Below are 20,077 nucleotides of genomic sequence, written 5' to 3' on the forward strand. Positions count from 1 at the left end.
CAACAAACATGCAGGATCCCCATGTGGCAGCGTAAAAAGTAATTTACCCAACAAATAATTTAGTTGACTGAAGTCAAATGCACACTAGAAACATTCACCGATACCGCAACATGGCAATGTGCAAAACATTTCCGTACCTGCAAAGGCCCCAGCAGTTGCACTGGAGCCAAGTGCTTTGGTTGGTGGCACTTACTGCAATCATCCAAATGGTAAAAGCTATCACAGGAAAAAAAAAAAACAAAAAACAACCCTCTTCTTTGTCCATGTAAGAGTGTCCAACTAGGATGTCTTACTGGTCAGCAATACCAGCAAACATTTTTTAACACAGACTTGGCACAATACAGAAGGTATTTTTTGAATTTCCTCAACATGATTAAAATCCAAGTACACAGGGAAAAACATTCAACGCCAAAAACAACTGTAGAAAATTACTGTTAAAGATTTATTGCAGTAATACAATAAAATTTAGAAAAAAAAAGTGTTTATAGTTACATCTATTTTGGAAGTTGCAGAACAAGGCCTGGCTCTTTTTTTGTTTTTGTTGGATTTTTTTTTAAGATGACTAATGATTCTAGGGCGCGTGGCCCGAGACACTTTAAAGGGACCCAATTTTCTGAGGATGGGTTCTTAGTTCCATCCACCCCTTGACGGTGGTCTAGATTGGGCACCCAACAATCAAAGGTCACGTTAGAAAACCACAGCCTAGATGGACAGAGCTTTAGTCGTGCTACTGCAAACCATTTTGTAAACTCTCAGCTGGCTGCCTGCAAACAATATCCACAGCTCATGGACATGCTCTCCTCCCACTCGCTCCGTCTGCAAAAACAATCTGTACAACGACTCCAGAAAATTGCACTCCAGTTTGGGACACACATGATTTCTCTCACAGCTACACATGTGCAGAACATTCACACAAAAAACAAAAGAAAAAAGAAAAACCCTGTAACAAAAGCATCCATTGAAAGAACAGTTTCCCATCTCATTTGAACCACTGATTGGCACCTTTGTGCACTTTTGGAGTGAAATTACATGGTTGAAAAATTGCTTTAAAATATGAAAAACATGATGCTTATGGAATTCTATGGCGTGAAGGGTTTTTTTGGTGAAATGTCAGTTAAATTATACGTTACAAATCAAAGGACTCAGAAAGTTGGAAGAGACCTCAAGTTCATCTAGTCCAGGGGTGTCCAACCTTTATGAATGTGGGGCCGGATTATGAACTTTTTATCACCCAGTGGGTCGGTGAGCCATATTCAAAGACCTCACCGGAAGTGGTATCCCATCACCCCCTGGAAACGAAAGTACAGCGTTTACTTTCGTTTCCCGTCGCAGCACCTCGGGCCTCAGAAAAGCTTGGAGGGCCGCATGTTGGACAAGCCTGATCTAGTCCAACCCCCTGCGCACGCAGGATTTGCTATTCTTAAGCTAGCCCAGGCAGATGCCTGTCCAGCCTCTGCTTGAAAACCTCCAGCGGAGGGGATCCGAGACAAGGGCGGGCTACTCCTACAGCATGCAAGATTCCCCAAAGGCCTCCCCCATCCCAGACCAGGCCCTTCTTTGCATCCAGGATCAGATGCATTCAGTCTGGCCTGGCCCTAGGATTCTGGGACTTGCGCTTGCATGAAAACAATTCTAATCAAGTAGCACAAAGGCTGAAATGAAACTGTGACAGAAACATCTACACAGAAGGATATTTACACAGTAGAGTCCAGTGCAAAAAAAAAAAATTCAATGGAGACCAGAATGAATCTGAGGTGAGAAACTAGTGGCCCAGTATACAGTACTCAGGAGCATCAGGTGATTGCTCATAAACACCAGGGATCTGATCAGCTGCAACTTGTAAAGTGCCTCAATTTGAATAGCAGCCATATCCTGGCTTCTCCCACCCTTGGGAAGGGTTTGAGTCTTGTCCTATCAGAGGGTCTAGGGACATTGCACAGCCCTGATTTAGACCGCATCAGACCAGGAATCTTGACCATTCACTTCATTGCTCCATTTCCCCAAATGAAGTCTTGGGCTGAACAAAGCAGACATGGCTGAGGATAAAACGCCTGATCTAACAGTTTATGTTCCAATAGTGTAAATGTAAGGGTCTTTGGTTTTATAAAGAAAGCAAGCCCCTAGTCAGAGATGGGGTAGAGGAGGCTTCCAACCAAGTCTTCTTACCGCACCCTCACGTCCGAGATCAAGTGGAAAGAATGGCCGTCTACAGGAGAGGAAGGGTAAGCAGACCTAATGAATGGTGCCCCTGGTTGACGACCATCTTACCTACACAAAGCCATCTCATCTCTGGGGCAGACCAGCAGTGCAGGATGCCCTTCTTCCAGCACTCCTCAAAACGGAGCAGTGAAGTAGTGCCCAACCGGCATCCAATGGTGCCACAAGTCTCATTTCTGTGGCTAGAGGAAGAATGCTCCCTTAACCCATTCCACCAAGACAGAAAGAGCAAGGTGAGCAAAGCCTAGACTCTGCATCGACAGAACACACAAAAGCACCAAGTAATGCTACACATGCATTTTGCTCACCACTGCCTGCCACTACCTGTCTGTACAGGACCTCTCTCGTGAGGAGTCTCCTCAACAGAAGTGCTGCCATAAGAGACTGTAGGGGAGAGCGGCAGGGAGCATCTGCTGGCAGGGGAGGGGATGTTCTTATATATTTCCCCAATAATTAAAGTGTCAACTGTATAAAATGTAAACCACCCATTTCTTGAAGCCTGGCTGGGCAAAACATCCTTAAGCAAAGTAATCCAGATCTGGGAAACAGAAGGAAATGGGAGGGCACTTGTTAGTGAAAGCATCTGTCTATATCACACCTCCTGTAGTTTTACAACACCGCCTGACCGCGTTAATAACATTTCTGCGGGGAATTTAATCAACTTTTCTGCCCTTAAAAAACAAAACAAAACAAAAAAAAACCCACAACAGAAAAAAGCCCACCATAAGCACAAAATAAAAAGTTTAAAACTCACATAGTGTGAAGAACACACAACTTCATTAAACTAGCTCAAAGTGAAACTCATTGACCTTAAAAATATGGTGCCTTTGTAAGTGATGAAGGTTATTGCAACAATGTGACCCTTCTGTATGGCTGAAAGTGGCTCTAGGCAAACGGATATCCAGTATTTCTTTGGTGTATGATATGAATATATTAATAGAAAAGAGACTGGGTGCTTTGGACAGCGTAACGTGAAACGTTTGGACAACCTACTAGTGGGGAAAAAAGTATGAAATGAATCCGTTTCCTACAGGAGAACTGGGTAAATCTGCAACCAAAAGTTAAAATAAAAAGCAAGCAGCTTTGTAAGTTACCATTCATGCTGGTTCTCCGTATTAAAAATATGGCAACAAAGATTAGAAACCGCATTGAAATGCATAATTTTCATGTCCTGAATTAGCAAAATTCCCCTAAAACAAAACAACCCCCCCCCCCCCCCCCCAAAAAAAACCCCCCTATTCTGGGAGCCTGCATTTTTGTCGTCAGCATTGTGTTACGACCCAGGTTTTGCACGCACAAACACAACCCGGTAGCCAGTTAATCAGACGTTCGTCATGTGTGGGCGTATTTGCACAACCGGAATATTTAGCAGCTCTCTCTTCCCCCCCATGCCTGGCCCTGCTCCAAGGATTGCAAATCCACTTCTTTAGGAAGTAAAAAACCAGAATCTGCTGCAGGGCTCTTCTCCATGACTCTGCAATGCAGATGGGCCCAAGGCACCAAGTGCCTTCGGAGAACAAGTCAGAAGGGCGTATGTGGCAAATTTACAAAATGTTACTGTCACAGTCATCTTGGGTAAATAAAAATGTTCTTCTGGTTTACAAAATTAAAGTCTGACCTTTTGTTTGTTCCAGGCACTACTTAACTGAATAGGGAAAGGTTTCCTACAGCGTCGGCTGGGGGAGGGATTCCTTCCGCTAGTCTGGCGAACTCGTCCTGTGTGCTCATTAACGGTGTCCAGTGTATGCCTTAAACCACGAGGTCACAGAGGCCGCAGCAGAAGAGATCATGCCACCAGCACTGCTGCTGGCAATGGGCTGGGACACCTGCGTGCTCTGACTCTGAAACATCTCTACTGGCTGTGAAGGGATGTCACAGAACCGTGGGCTTGGCAGATTTTCCCAGTCGGTCCCAAGATCCGTCTCTTCGTCGCTGACATGCTCATCTCCACTCTCGTCCGTCTCACCAGCAGCACTGGGGTCCACAAACTCCATGGAGTCTTCAAGATCAGCACTGACCTCGAAAGGCCCAGATCTGCAAACACAGACACAGTCCTGTTAGCCCCTCTGGGTGTGGAACGACAGAGGAAGTGTCGTTTGGGCAGACTGGGAACCAAGTCACAGCCAGGTCCAGCCGAGCCTGGTAAAAGGATACATTAGCTGTACGTGCAATATGCCCCTTTGATTACCACCTGGCTGAGAACAATGGTCAGTGGCTACAAAAAATCCACTCTGGAAACTAAGTCAGGGCAGTCGGACTGAAATGGGCTATTTCAGTTTTGATCTGCAGAGCAGGAAGAATTTCTAACAATGCTCCCCTTTTGTCAGTAAATGTTGAAGTGTTAAAAACAAGCTGTCTGAACAATCGCTCACTGACGGCTCAAAATCTGCTGTGACAGCAGCTGGTTTTATGTTTAAAGCTGGCTTAAGCCAGGTCTACACTCCAGATTTCCTGGCACAGCAGTGCTGGCAGAAGCCCCTAGTAGCGACAGGGGGTTATGGAAAGGGTATGAATGCCCCCACCCCACACACACTTGTACAACTCTACCACAATCCCAAGTGGACCTCGTCAGCACATGCTTGTTAAGCAAACTGCATTTGCTTAGAAAGTTTGTCACAACTGTACTGTTCTCCTCTGCTGCCCCTGAGATTCACCCCCCTCCCACACTACAAAGACTCAGTCCCCACAGAACATCCAGCAGTATTGGAAACCCGAGAGCTGGCAGTTCTTAAATTTTTGAATCATGGCAACCTGCACGTTTTCTTAATGTAGCTTTTAAATGCAGTTTCCTGGAGAGATTTCTGGGACAACTGAAAAGGTAAACAAGCTCCGTTGTGTGAAACCATGCTGCCTACTACACAGTTCATCAGCAGAATTAAACCCTTTAGATGTGTTGTACTGACCTCTGCCCCTTGAGCACGGGGCAACTGAGAGCAGTGGTAGGCTCCCCTTTGTGGCAGGCAGGATGAGCCAAGCTCTGTTCCAGATTGTGAAGTAAGCCTCTCTGGTTATAGATGTTTCTGGCCCTGGCTCCACTAAGCCAGGCCCCTTCCGCTCCTGGCCCTTCCGGCCTTTCACTGTCCCAGTCTCTGAGGCTCCAGGTCTCCTCATCCCTTCCTCCCATCCTAGGGCATCCCACTCCCTACCCCCTTGGCTCCGGTCTGCCCTCCATTTCTTTCCCTTGCATCTACTACACCACTCCCACACACCACTTCACCAGCACCCCAAGCCTCAGTCCTCATTATCCCATATTCCAACCCACAAGAGCAGCACCAAGAAGCACAGGGTTCCCTGCTCCCAGGTTCTGGCCCATTGTCAAAGTCACCCTGCCCCAACTCCTGGAAAGAGCAGTTTCAGGCAACATCCAGCTCAGTCCCTACGGGTCTGTGCTGGAGCAAAGGACTCGTGGACTCTTGCTTTTATGCCTGCATTTAGACAAGTCTACTGAACTGCTGCCATTTCGGTTGGTCTGACACCACTTTGCAGTCACTAGTCCCTCTTATGCCTTTCCCAGCTAAGACCTAAAACCTGAGCACAGCTGGGCACCCAGGATAAACACCAGTGCCTTCACAGAGGGAAAAAATCCTCTCTCCATCATGTGGCATAAACAGCAGAGCCAATGGGGAGGGTGGACCAGACAACCTCTCTACTTCAGCCCGCAGTGGGAACAGAGCTCCGTGCTGTAATCAATACCCTTCACCCTCTCCCAGTGGAGCCCTTATATCCACTCTGGTTTGTTGTGTCAGGACCTCCCCCGACAGGTGCAGGGAAACGACAGGGAGGATTTGCCCTTTACTATTACTATAGCAACAATAAACCAGATTTTCTAAAATCTAAAAGAAACATTCCATCGTGAGGCAAGACACTTCCTTCTCTTACCTGCCCAGGTTTTCAGTGTCTGGACTGACCAAGTACATGAGGTTCCTGAGTGTGTGTAATGGATGCAACAGATCTAAATTTACATGCTAGAAAGGGAGGGAGAAAAGAAAAACAATCAGCTAGGTCTAAAAAGGGACTTGTAAGCATAGTGATTTTAAAATGTGTTTAAAAGAATCCAGAGAGATATTTGCCATACCTGAGAAAAACAAAGGTAAAGGATATTAGCATTCAGCTTCTTCACTGCCCCGGTAAACTTCCGCCTGCTCAAGTTCTCTCCACAGAATTCGCTGTTTAAAAAGAGCCACATGTTCAAATTGAACAGCTATTAAAATTACTGACTCAGGACATCTGCACCTGTTCCACACCACTCTGTGCTGGCTTATCAAACTACACTAGGAGCGAATAGACCTATATAAACCATACAACCGTGACTCAGAGCATTTGGGATACTGCACAGTCTCACCTTCTAAGAGCACGGCATTTCAGTGCACAATAGCTTTTCTGGCCAACTCTGCTCACTTAGTTTGTGAGCAGTCTTTGGTTTCCACAGGGATGAGTAAAGTGAACAGAATGTGGTCCCATAAAGCCCCATTATGGCCAGAAAGGTATCTCAGCAGTCTAAACCTCTTGTTCTCCATACACAGCAGCCACTGTAGCCACCGATCAGACTGAGGGTTGACTGAGCCCTCACCTCCTTGGAAAGATAAACTGAGTTTTGTGCAGTTTGCTGTATACAGACCCTATCTACTCTGCATATGCACTGAACGTCTAATGGGGTTTACATTGGTATCCCCCTCCTAACTACAGGGTAGCAAGCTGTATTTCCCACTGGACCTGCACTCTGTCCCAGAGAAAGTGGTTGGCATACAATACAGCCCAGAGCTGCAGCTCTCTCACAATGACTACTATTTAGTCACAAGAGTAGCCTCAACAGTACTATTCAATACATCTAACAACTGCTGAATTAGGCCTCAATTTTGTGAAACTGAGAGGTCCTTTAGGATTCAAAGCTAATGCTCTTTTTCATTCCTAATTCACAATCACTGAATATCTCTGCTACAGAAGAGCTGTAATTCTGAGTTATGCCAAAGACTCCCAACCCATGATCCTTATAGCTCTGGCAGAAAAAAATCAAACGGCACAAAAATGCCTCAAACCATTACAAAATTCAGAGCCGCACAGCAGCTGAATGAACTGCTTAAAGGACAAAATTGAATTCAAGTCAGCTCTAAATCAGCTTCTTAAAGATTCAAAATGACTTGCCTGTTACACAATTTCTTAGGAAGATTTACATCAAGTATAAGAGACAAGGTGTTAACCAGCTGAGTTGCATAGCACAATGCAGCACTGATGGTGTAGGCAGGGTTATTATGTTCCATATCTAAAAGAAAGATATCACCAAAATCTAGTTTTAATCATATGCAAGTAGGCCCATTATTGAAATCGCTAAACAGTGCCGTGTGCCAGTATCCAGAACTGCTGAAATCCAGTGATCAGTCTCAGATTCAGATCAAATCTCAGGAAAAACTTCCTTGCTGTAAGAAGAGCAGGACAATGGAAATTGTGGAATCTCCTTCACAGGAGGTTTTCAAGAAAAGGCTGGATAAGCATCCACCTGGAACAGTTTAGGAATAGTGAATACTGCATCAGAGCAGCAGGTTGAACTAACTGATTCTTGAGGGCCCTTCCAGCTCTATATGGCTCCATATATCTGGCACAAGTTAGAAGGAAACAGTAATACTGGGAATAACTATTACATTTACTCTACAGCGAGTTAATTGTGTCAGGGCTGCAAATAATTTGCACTGTTTCTTTGCTAGAGTTTTGCACTGTAAATCTAATTAGTGTCTCCCCACCAAGAGAGCGTGCCAGAAGCTTGACCTCTTTATGACTGATTTATGATTGTGTTGTAAAAAGGCTCACTTGCAGCTAGGATACTTTTTGTGAGCAATGCAGACAGGCAGGCCACAAGCTCAAAGTGCCTTCTGCTGGCTACACAGCACTACAAGGATCTACAGAAGCTGGATTGCTCAGGAAGCCAATACTATGCTTCTTACCTGGTCCTGGCGTGGTTTTCTTCTCTTCCACCCAATTGTAATATGCTGAATAGTCTCCATTATTGGGAAGGGTTATCCAAGGACCAGTGATGCTGATGCTGGTGTCTCCGTTTTGATCGTCACACACCCACCTTCCAGAGAGATAGGTTGTTCTCCTGGCTTCTGCAAGCTTGCTCACAGTGCTAGAGGTCATTGCATTATCACTCTCAGAAGAAACATCCGCAGGATCTCTGTAGCACCCAGAAAGACACCACGCTGTAACAAAAGGCTTTAGAGGTCTTAAAAAATACAGGCAATGTGCATGGCAGGCAAAATACCTGAAATGGTAAACTACAAGAGTCTCTGCTACAAAGGTCAAAGTTTCTTTACATCTTTTGGTCAAAAAATCTCAGAGGTTGTATTGTTTTTGTTTTTAATTTCCAAGATGCTTTTGGATATCTTTAGCCTGAGTTTAAGGTAATAAAGGAATGTATATTTGCCAACACAGTACATACATCAAAACCCTCCTAAGATGAGGAGAGGAACTACCTGGCCAGTTCTGCAAAGCCTGTGCTGGGAAAGGGGGTTCCCCCTAATGGATACACAGTTTCCAACCCAGTAGGTTACTTCAGCACCTGCCGGCCCAATTACAAAAGTCAGGGAGGTCAAGAAAGATCCAAGCCTGCCTGAGTCAATGGCCCACCAGACTAGTACAGTTAAAATGGGCCAGTTTCTGTAGCCCACAGCACACAGAGGAACAACTGCCTAGTATCATGTCCAGCCACCTGTGACCGCCCAATCCAAATGACCAAGTGACCGTTTACAGCTAGGTCAACCAGGACAGCCATCGGAGGAAGGCTGAATGAGGCTTGCTAGTTTTGTAGCAAGATGTCTTAACCATTCTGCTACCGTATTCCCATTTGTTTCAGTATACCCACTAACTTCAATGAGACTATTCCTAGGCTTAAAGATGGGCATATGCTTAAGTATCCCCCTGAGCTGGGAGTTAGAGGAGGAGATGTAGGCTGTCAGACTCTGAAAACAAAGATGGGGCCTAGATGGATGTGCACTGAAGTAAAACATAAGCTGTTTTGAAAAAGAAAGAAATTAAAAAGACAATATAAAATTGTGTTTTAATTAAGAAAAGAACCCACTTACTCTTTATACTCCCAACTTGCCAATCACATTTGATTAGGACCAAACAACACAGACCTAAAGTCCAGGTATAAATCTAGAGACCAGGCAATGGATATTAACTTGCATTAATTATGCTGTTCTAGAAGATCTGCCTTCCATACCTCATACCCGTCTTCACTTCTTCAATGGGAAAAATGACGGAGGTCAGCTCCAGTATGTGAGACCGTCGAAGATCTGCCAAGTGCTCATGCTGGGTTTTCAGATCACAACTCTTTTTTTCTACCAAGTCTCCCAGCCTGCGGTTATGCCTCTGGATCTTCTCTTTCTTCTCCTGGTGCCTCTGAGCCCTGCGATTAAGCTTCTGGTTTTCATCTTTAACTCTGAGAAGCCCCTCTGTGTCTGAGAGAGCAAGAGACATTAGCTGTAGGAAACAAGCTGTGATCTACGGATAGGTCATGGAATTATTAATGTTCAGGGAAAACAAAGCATATGGCAGCCTAAGGAAAAAAACGTTTCACTGCTATTCACCACTCACTATACCAGGGTACAACACTTCAGTCTTTTTTGAATTGTACCCTGGGCAGCCATCTCTTACTCTTCTCCACCCCCGCACCTTCTCAGGCAGTGTCATGGAGTGCAAAGCATTCTGGGCACAGAAGTCCTCTGGACTGGCAATGGAGTTTGCTGCTGCAGGGGTGGGGGGGGGGAGGGACTTTCACCCCATTTTTTTGCCACTGAAGCCAAGTCCAGAGGGTAAAAAAATGCTGACTCCAAGGACTGCTGCTGGTCTACAAAACTACAGTTCCCAGAACACCTTGCACTCTGGGAATCCCAGCTCTGGATTGCTGCTTCCTGGAGCTAGGAAGTGCCAGCAGACGGAGGCAAGGCAGCAGCAAGGTAGGCTTCTGACTAACCCAGGGGTGAGGCATTCCTTCTCTTCTCCCTGCTCCCCTTCCTTCCCGCACCCATCCCGGTAGGGGGCACTGAAGGCACACCTGCTCACCCACCCCATGTTATGCTCCTAGAAGTTGGCACTGATCTTGTCTTCCACCCACCTGGACACTGAGCGAGAATGTCAAGATTCCCTAGTTTAATTAAGAAGCTGGTATAAACATCACAACAAATGCACATGTTACATGGTGTTGGCTCAGATGGCTCCCACTGCTGTACTCAGAACTAGTCTGGAGCATATGGTTGTTTACAATGTGCCATCCACTTGGTGCCCACCTGCTTGGGCTGGCTGTACATTGTCTGCACATGCGGAGCATGGGGACCCCAGCAAAGCAGGCCACTCCCTATGGCAGCATCAACCACCACCTCCATAGGCAACTGCACAAACTGTAACATGCAGCTGTACTGAACTGCTGCAGCTGCCTATGTTCAGTTTGGGTACCAGATACATTTGCATCCCAAAATCTCCTTACAAGCATCTGCTAATCTGTTGTGCAAAATCATCCAACTCAAGAAAAGAGCTGTCACAAGCACGTCAGTGGAGACTTTTGAAGATTCTCTCCATCTTTGAAAAGTGCAAGAAGATGCTGTACTCAGTTAAAGGTCTCAAAAATTCCTTTTCCTAACTTAGTTTGAACAAGAACGTCCAGTTGCCAGGCAATCAGTCACACTTCTTACAGTCTTTATCAGAAATAATATTGATCAGGTTTCTAATATTGTTCAGATTATTCACTTTCCAGCAATTTAAACAAGTACAGAGACATTCCCTAGTCTCTTGGGGAATGCTGTCTCAGTGCAGGACAGCAGTTCAGGGCCAAGTCCTGACATCGTTATTAATCTGTGAATTATAGATGACCCTAGAGTGACAGATGTCATAATGGTGTTCATTATGGTAAGGAGTTGCTTCATTATTTAAAATAAACTCTACATCTGTGTGTTAAATGTACCAACAAAATAGCTAAACAGCTTATTAAAATGGTTAAACTAAAGAAAATTAGTTCATAAACATGCACAGCGTATAACTTGCTGGAATAATTGAAGTTATCTTTACTTGCATATCCAATTTCTTGGGCTTATAATGCAGGAAAAATGAAGAGTTGGCTGCCTGAGCTCTGACAAGTGAAAATGATGCAACGTTTTTACCAGGTTACTTTAGAGTCCCCAAAAGTCCAGGTGAAAAAATAATGCATTTTCTTCAGCTTCAGAAAATAAATGATGCAGAAATAAGAAGTTGAGAAAACTGACAATTTGCTTCAGTAATATAGAAAATATTTAAACATTGCTGATTTCTTCTAGACATTGTCATGTCAGCAGCATAATTTAATAATTTGGACCAGCTCCCCCAAGTCCCCTTTTAAATGAATAAAAAATAATAAATGGGCAAAAACTGGTTTCCAAGTTTACACACACGCTGCATTTTGAACGCAACTTTCTTCCAATGATTCCAATCTATCTTTCAAGACTGAGACCAACAGCAACACGGGAGGAGATGTTCCAAATATAGTTTTTCTTTAGCAATTCAATCTGCTTGTAACAAAACCCCTTGAGACATGAGTCTAGGTGGGAAATCTTACCCCTTGCAGAGCCACACTTACAAAAACATTAAAAACTGTCTTAATAAGTAGTAGCACAACTAGGGAAGGGGGAGCCCAGCACTCACCCTGGGTGCTAGCTGTAAGGGGGCACCGGGATTCCCCCTGCCAGGAGTCTTTGCTGCAATATTGGAAGCCCTGTACTGCCCAGCCACAGGAGCTGCGCAGCACAGCACCATACCAAGCAGTGTGTATGTGGCGAGAGTGAGGCGGGTAAGCAGAATGGAGCCTTTGCCAGAACAGGCACAGCCCTACTCCCAGTATGTACATATGGAGGCTCATGCAGAGCAGACTGAAACAACCTGGAGTGTTTGTGACTTTCCTAGGAACCCAGGGTGGGAAGGAATCTTAAGACATTATCTATTTCACCTCCAGGCAGGATCAAGTATACTTGACTGTTTCCAAAATACATTTATCTAATCTTTTTTTTTTTTTTTTTAAACCACAAGGAAGGGGCTGCCACCAACAACCCTGGACATCTGTTCCAATGTTTCATCACCCAAATATTTCCCTCTGATCAGCAACGCCCAACAAACAGTCTGCAAAAAACCCTACCATAAAGCTAGTGGCCACAGGGAATTAAAAATAGAGGTGGAGATGGGGCAGGGGAAATGCATAATATTACCCACAGTGCACTGTGTGCTCAGTACTCTTGCCCATGGGTGAGAAAAACCTGAGGACCAGTATCCCAGGTCCTTTATGGCCTATGGATCCAGAGTCTGTTTCTCTCCCTGAATGTAAAACTTTCCACTTGACTTTACTGAATTTTGTTCTGTTAATTTCAGATCGTCTCTCCAATTTATCCAGATCATTTCAAATTCTTGTCCTCCAGTATGTTTGCCAATGACCCCCATTGCTTGGAGTCATCTGCAAATGCTATAACTACACTCAATCTGTATATTTTTAGGGAAAGGGTTGAAAAGAACTGAACTGATGGGCAGAGACTCTTACAGGACTTTGAGATGCCCACCCAGGCGGACGACCATTTGGGGGGTTTTTTTAGTGTGTTTTTTCAACCAGCCATGCATCCAGTTTGTGTGTCTAGACTTCCTTCACTTGTTTGAGAACATCATGTAGGAGTGTCAAGATCCTTGCTAGGTACATTATCTGCACTCCTTCCCCTCATTCACTAAACTAATGACTTTGTTAAAGAGGAAGTGAGATGGGGTTGGGGGTGCACAACTAGCCTTAACAAACCCATATTGGCTACTTTTCTATCATCTTATTAGCCTGTGGACATTGGCCAACTGAATATTTTTTCCTAGAATCTTTCCAGAGATCAAGGACCAAATGGCCTTAAATTCTGAGTCTATCTTTTCCCCCTTTAAAAAGATAGGCACAAAGGTTGGCCTTCTCTGGTCCTCAGTCTTCCATGAATTCTTCAAGATAATTACTATATTCAAAAACCTGTCAAGAATGAATTTCAGCAGGTCCCATCAACCTCAAACCATTTATATTATTCAAACATTCTTTAAGCCAGGGTTGCCCAAATGGCAACCTATGAGTCAAATGCGGCCCACAAGGGTTAATCTGGAACTCCCAGGCTCCCACCCAGCTGCTGCTCCACCTATGACTCCAGCTGCAGTATGTGGATCCCCTGGGCTTCTCCTCCATCTGCCACTTCCAGTGCCTGCACCAGAGGGTGGTGCGGCATGGCACAGACAACAATATAGCAGTGTGCGTGGCCCCTGCTAGAAGTTGGACAGACCTAATCTCTCTTTGCTCGTGATTGTGTGCACTGACTAACTGGTCACAATTCTTTTTTTTTTTTTTTGTGAAGACTGAACCAAAGATAACACCAAAATCTTTAGTCTTTTCTGCAGCATCTATTATTTGTTTACAAAGCCTTTGCCTTGATGCCTACTGCGTTTGTAGAGCCATGCTTGCAGCTCTATTTATTTACTCAGACTTAATCATGTCCGTTTCCACTGGCTGTATGATTTTTCTGATTTTCAGGTTATTCAGTGCAACCATATCACTATCTTACTACCTTATCTTGCTACTTTTCTTTAGCATCAGGAATTTAAACATACTGTATTTTGTATTCTGAAACGTGATATGCCAAATCTCATATCCGTGAAGTCATCACTGACTCATCAGATGCATAAATACTGACAGTTGAAGTACAGTGCACCCCTCAGGCAAAATTCCCATGAGTGTTGCTACCCAAGGAAGGATTTTGAGATGTGGCTCCAAACCAGGTGGCAGGGACAAGGCAGCACTCACCAATAACTACACTGAATTTACAGTAGCTAATGTGTTGTTTTATGCTCCTCACCACACTGGAACTGAAGGCAGCTGTCCTTGAAGAATAGCCGAAAGCCAGAATAAATTGCCAAACATTTACTGTTTAAAGAATGGTTTTAACACCCACCTACTTGAATAATATGCATCTATTGTTAATTAAAACCCAGACACAAAAATGATTAACAGAGATCAGTCACTGATTCCATTTCCTACAAAACCTCCCACATTACCCTCTCAAATGAGATCAGACACCATGATTCAAAGGGGAGAGTTTGGAAATTCACCATTTTAAAAACTAAATCTCAATTTTACGTGGACTGACTGGATTCTTATTCTTCAAGGCAAGCACTACATGCTATTAATGCACGGCCATTACTTACTTCTTGTCATCTCATCGTTCTCCTTGCAAATGGTTTGTTTCAGCTGCTCAATCCTCATCTTGCAAGACATTATTTTCCACCTCTGAAAGAGAACATGCTGTGCATCACAAAGTGACTTGCATACAAACTTTACAATTAACACCAATGCCTACAGCTACAGCGCAAAAAGTACCACCCGTATTTTTAACTGAGTCACACCCTAGGAATTTCAAATGGGTTCTTGTGCAAACAGAAAAAAAAAAAAAGCCATAAACAACAAGGAGCTTCCTGCAGCAAAGTCAGACAATGCAAAGGTCTTCTGACTAAAAACATTATCAAGAGTCGCAAGTAGTGCTGGCTTGGGACAATCTCCGCTTGCAAAACCAATTCAGTTTTGCTTGGATTATACTTTCAGCCATGCGGTACTGTCCTCCCTACAAATTAATCTGAGAGATCAAGGAATCTCAAGAGTTGGAAAACTAGTGAAGACTTCAAACGACTCACCAGCTGATCAGTAACCTCCTTCCCTGCCATGGCCTTCAAAACACTGCAAGGGGGGGAAAAAAAAAACACAATAGAAGATTAACCAACCATCAGGACAACCCCAAACCAAGGAAGGTATAAGAAAAAAAATGCTCCATTTTTTCCTCAAAGAATGAAAACACCAACAAAATTAAAATGATAAACTTACTGTTTTTGGAATTCTCTCTGTTTGTTTTTAAGATGCATTAACCTCTCTCTCTTGTCTGAAAACCTAGAAAAGATTAGATCAATTGATTATTTATATTACACACTTTACATAGTGGGGTGAAGTGGTATCTTGCCATCACTCTGGAGGCAAGAGTCCCAAGTGCTGTTCTAGTCTTAAGCCAAAAGATGCCCCAAATCAACCTGCTGTAGATGGGTCCCTGGACATTTAGGCTGGGGAACAAAGGGAACATGATGCTAGCCCTCTCTCTTGTGTGCTGTCAGGTACAGAAACTAGCGTGCCTTAACCATGCTACCTGAAAGCACCACTAGGCTCAAGCATGGGTGACTGATGCCACCCAAACTGGGAAGGCACTTGCTCCTCCAGCAGCCAACAACCGGTTGGAGGGGGCAGTCTCCGGTGGCTGGTTGCACATGCCAACCCAGAAGCAACGTTTCCTCTAAGCTGGCTCTAAGAAGGAACGCTGCCTGGAAGGGCCAGCAACACTTCTGGCGCCCCCACTTCCCAGCCACCGCTCTCGGGGGGTGAGGGGCACCAGCGCACCTGCCTGCCACCCATGCCCGCCGCCTAAGCAGGTGACACTGGCTGCGAGGGGGTGCACCAGCACTCTCAGGTGGTACATGTGCACTCCCTATGCGTTGCCACTGGGCTCAAGGAAACCTTTGTATCACCTCATTGCATAAAGTCAAAGCATCAGAAATATTATTAAGAATCCTGAAGCTTAGCGCCATCTAAGTCCCTTCCTTTTTTCTTAGCCTCTGGTTAAGTTATGGTTAAATTCACATAAATCCTTACAGGATTCAAAAGATATCTTTTCCACTACAATATCAAGTGTGGACCCCTTTGTTGCAGAAACATCTGCTAGTTTTAACATCAAAAGGTGTCTCTGTTATCCTTAAAAAGTTTGCAGCTGACCAGTAATAATTATGTTACAGATTTAAAGGAAAACTCATACATTTCAAAATTATTGGCCATTTAAGATATAAAGAAAACCCCAAAAGTATATTTTAAATTCAAAACATTGAAAATCATGCATGTTTTCACAAGTCTTCAGTTTATTAAAGGAATCCATCCTGATATTAAAAAGGCTCTACATTAAATGCAGATTCACACGTTACACCTTACAGAAGTTAGAAGGGGGAAAATGTATCACAGACAGTACTAATATTTTAATGGGTATCTAGCACTGTTTGACATACCATCGAGTAGTAATTCCAAGGACAGCAGCACCATGTCAAGGAGTTTATCATAACTATATTTTACTTCTGAAGCCCTTGATCCAACTCTTATTTTAGAACAATGTTTTTCTGTCCACTCCTCAGGCCTAGCAGACATTTGCATCCATCACAAAGCCGCCATACCCCTGTCAACCCAAGTTCCTCCAAAGCCTAAGGTTTGAAGTTTGTGAACCTCTGAGAATTACTCGGAAGACAGTCATCGTATGATTTCAGCCCTTAAGCACATGACTGTCTCTATTCAGCTTCACCTGTCAGGTGTAGAAAAAACACACTCAGAGTCTATGAACAACCTAGGTAGGCAAACAATAGTTTCATAGTTGGTAAGGTTGGAAGGGACCTGAGCAGATCATCAAGTCCAACTCCCTGCCACGGGCAGGAAAGAGTACTGGGGTCAAACGACCCTGGCTAGGCGTCTATCTAGCCTCCTTTTGAAGACCCCCAGAGTAGGAGCAAGCTCCACTTCCTTTGGAAGTTGGTTCCAGATCCTAGCCGCCCTGACTGTGAAGCAGCGCCTCCTGATATCTAGCCTGAATCTACTCTGTCAGCTTATGGTCATTATTCCTTATTACTCCCAGTAGTGCTCAGGGGAACAGACTCTCTCATTGCCTGCTGGTTTCCCTTGGTCAGTTTATAGACGGCCACCAGATCCCCCCTCTCAGCCTTCTCTCGTGGAGGCTGAACAGGTTCAGGTCTTGTAGCCTCTCCTCGTAGGGCCTGCCCTGCTGCCCCCTGATCAGACAAGGGCCCTCCTCTGGACCCTCTCCATGCTGTCCACATCCCTCCTGAAGTGCGGCGCCCAGAACTGGACACAGTACTCCAACTGCAGCCTGACCAGTGTCACAGAGGGGGAGGATCACCTCCTTGGACCTGCTCATGATGCATCTGTGGATGCATGACAAGGTGCAATTAGCCTTCCTGACCGCGTCCCCACACTGGCAGCCCATGTTCATCTTGGAGTCTATGACTCCAAGATCCTTTTCTGCCTCTGTGCTGATGAGAAGGGAGTTCCCCAGCCTGTAGGTATGGTGCTGGTTCTTCCTTCCCAGGTGCAGCACCTTGCACTTGTCAGTGTTGAATCCCATCTTATTCTCATCCACCCACCCCTGCAACCTGTCCAGATCCAATTGCAGCCTGTCCCTCCCTTCTAGGATGCCCACTTCTCCTTACATCTTAGTGTCATCCATAAATTTGAACAAGGTGCTTTTCACCCCCTCATCCAAGTCACTGATGAAGATGTTGAACAGTGCGGGCCCGAGGATCAAGCCCTGGGGGAGCCACGGAGCGCATCCCTTCAGGTCAAAAATGACCCGTTCACCACCACTCTCTGGGGGCAGCCCTCCAGCCAATTTGCGACCCATGTGTAATAGTGCCAACAACTGTCAGGAGAACACAGAGACAACTAAAGGTAGTGAGTTAGTTAACGAAGAAAAAAGGTTAATCTTTGCAGCGTTCTGGCAAACTATGGATACTGCACCTTTTCCCTGATGTCTGCTGGGCCCTCATCTCTCTCCTACCCCAAACCTCAGCTAGACACTGTGTTCTGCCACTCCAAGAGCTCAACTGAGGGCAAGATCAACAGATCACTGAATTTTTTAGCTGGAAAATGTAAGAGGTCAGTTCTTCATCCTAAAAGACACCCTGCATTTTCCATGCCATACTCCATGTCATTTAATTCAGGAAATGGTTTGAAAATCCCCATCTTAAGAATCGTATTTATAGACATCTTCCCTTCCATGCATTCATCCCAGTAGCAACTTTGGCAACCCATACATGGGAAACTGGTGTTCATAAAGTCCTGAGGGAGTTCAGCTGCCTCTAAAGCATGTTTCTCACCTGCCTGAGTCTCTTTTCTACCTCGTCCTCTCCTGGACACATGCTTCTCCGTCATTTGGTTGCTTTCTGTTGTGGACAGGATGCCTGCCTCATCTTCCTCTCCTAGCACACTACCTGGGTACCTCATTCTCTTCTTCCTTTGACAGCCCTCTCCTGCTGGTGGCCGACACATTCATCTTACTCATAAGTCCAGGCCAGAGGGTACTTCTATTTTCTTCTGCTCCCCCTCCTTACACAGCACTGCTTCCAACAAGCAGCAACTAAGATACCACCTGCCAACATCCAGATGTCTTGAGAGAACTTCTTGCTTTCTTTAAAGGGGAGAACCTGAACACCAGCATCTGGAATCAGAGAGGAAGCCCAGATCACACGTTCAACCTGACTTTCTGTGGCTAATGATGGTCACAACACTAAAAACTCTGATTTCCTTAGTAACTTTTTAGTAATGCAAGAAAAGTTACTAAATTACTCTGTTCTTTCCGGTATCGCAGCTAGACTGAGTGGGAAACTCCATCTAAAATTCACAGTGCTGTCCCACCACAGCTTGCTATTGCTTTAGTGGCCTTTTATTGTAAGCTGCCTAAGACTTTTGCAGGAGAGCAGCAAAGACATCAGATCCAATTAATAAATCAACATAGGCCAGGCATTACAAGAAGCAAAAATCATTGACAAGTCTACTCTTGACAAGTAAGCCACAGGAGGAGGTTGAGAGGTGATCTACTGGCTGCTTACAAACTCACTGGGGGGGAGGGTCAGCAAGAAACAGGAGATACAATGTTTACCAGGGTGCCCATAGCAGTAACTAGAAATAATGGCCACAAACTGAAAGAGCAAATTCAGACTGGACATCAAGAAAAAATTCTTTACAGAGAGGGTTGCCAAAATATGGAATATGCTTCCAAGGGAGGTGGTGCTGTCCCCTTCCTTGGAGGTATTTAAGAGGAGACTGGACAGACACCTGGCTGGGATCATCTGACCCCAGCACACTTTCCTGCCTGGGGCAGGGGGTCGGACTCAATGATCTAATAGGTCCCTTCCAACCCTAACGTCTACGAAACTCTGAAGTCTGAATGCTTATTTACTCAATTGTGGGAAGCTGATCTGACAGAATGGAACAGGGGAGGGATTTATCTGAAATCCTGAGCTTTGAGGGTTCACAGAATACAGTGTCACTAGGACTAGCTTTGGGTGTGGTTCATTCAGTTTTGGATGCCTAAGTATTTAACCTTATAAAGGCAGATCTCTCTTTTGGCTGCTGACTATTTAGTCAAACATCAATATTTGTTATTTTTCAAGGAAGCCAACAGAGGTGACACTTCAAGAGCTAGAGGAGAGTCCCAAGCCCGAGAAATGCAGTGCAACTGGCATTCCAGCTGTTCACAGAAGCACATCTTTCTTTTCTGAATGCTCCCACTTTACCAATCTTCATGGAAAATAACATCAAATACACTGCATGGAACTGCTGCTGATCCCAGAGAATTATACACACCTACTGTATCTCTAGCCTTTGGTTAAAACTAAATACAGCTTTGCCCAGGAACATACTACTCAAGACCCTTGTATGGAGGAATCAAGACAACTCTTTTCATTTTTAAAAAAGCTAGATTAAAAGTGACATGGAAAAACAGAAGACAAAAATCAGTTGCTTTACTCATGGGCACAACTTCAGGGAGAAGTGGTATGTAAGTCTGCAAAAAAACTGCAGACCCCAACCCCACACACAGTCCCCTCCATGGTATTAAACAGCTCCTTTAAACTTAACCATAGAAGATTTCTCCAAAACAAACTCGCTAGCCAGCGTAGCACTGCCGAGCCTATAAGGATGCTGCAGGTTTTTCCTCCCAAGGTGGAGAACCTTGCATTTTTCAGTGTTAAACAC

The 20,077-nt window shown here is 44.7% G+C and overlaps 1 protein-coding gene across 1 annotated transcript; it reads right to left on the minus strand.

Moving 5' to 3' along the window:
- Nucleotides 1–423: 423 nt before the first annotated feature.
- On the minus strand, nucleotides 424–15,492 carry ATG14 (autophagy related 14). The gene is made up of 9 exons (XM_019550863.1): nucleotides 15,110–15,492; nucleotides 14,923–14,965; nucleotides 14,440–14,521; nucleotides 9,431–9,668; nucleotides 8,154–8,383; nucleotides 7,360–7,477; nucleotides 6,293–6,383; nucleotides 6,097–6,182; nucleotides 424–4,251 (listed from the first exon to the last, which is right to left on the minus strand). Exons 1-9 carry the CDS (start codon nucleotides 15,145–15,147, stop codon nucleotides 3,945–3,947), a joined length of 1,233 nt encoding a protein of 410 aa, XP_019406408.1. The 5' UTR covers nucleotides 15,148–15,492; the 3' UTR covers nucleotides 424–3,944.
- Between the last annotated feature and the right edge of the window lie 4,585 nt (nucleotides 15,493–20,077).

Source organism: Crocodylus porosus, unplaced genomic scaffold, assembly GCF_001723895.1.
Source record: "Crocodylus porosus isolate Cpor-Errol unplaced genomic scaffold, CroPor_comp1, whole genome shotgun sequence".
Classification (NCBI taxonomy): Eukaryota; Metazoa; Chordata; order Crocodylia; family Crocodylidae; genus Crocodylus; species Crocodylus porosus.

Bases quoted from the DNA above. Each gene is read 5' to 3' on its own strand.
- ATG14 (XM_019550863.1), bottom strand. From the start codon at position 15,147: ATGCATCTTAAAAACAAACAGAGAGAATTCCAAAAACA. The intron at 14,966-15,109 runs GTAAGTTTATCA...CCCCCCTTGCAG, and splicing joins CAGAGAGAATTCCAAAAACA to TGTTTTGAAGGCCATGGCAG. The intron at 8,384-9,430 runs GTATGGAAGGCA...TGGGTGCTACAG, and splicing joins GAAGTGAAGACGGGTATGAG to AGATCCTGCGGATGTTTCTT.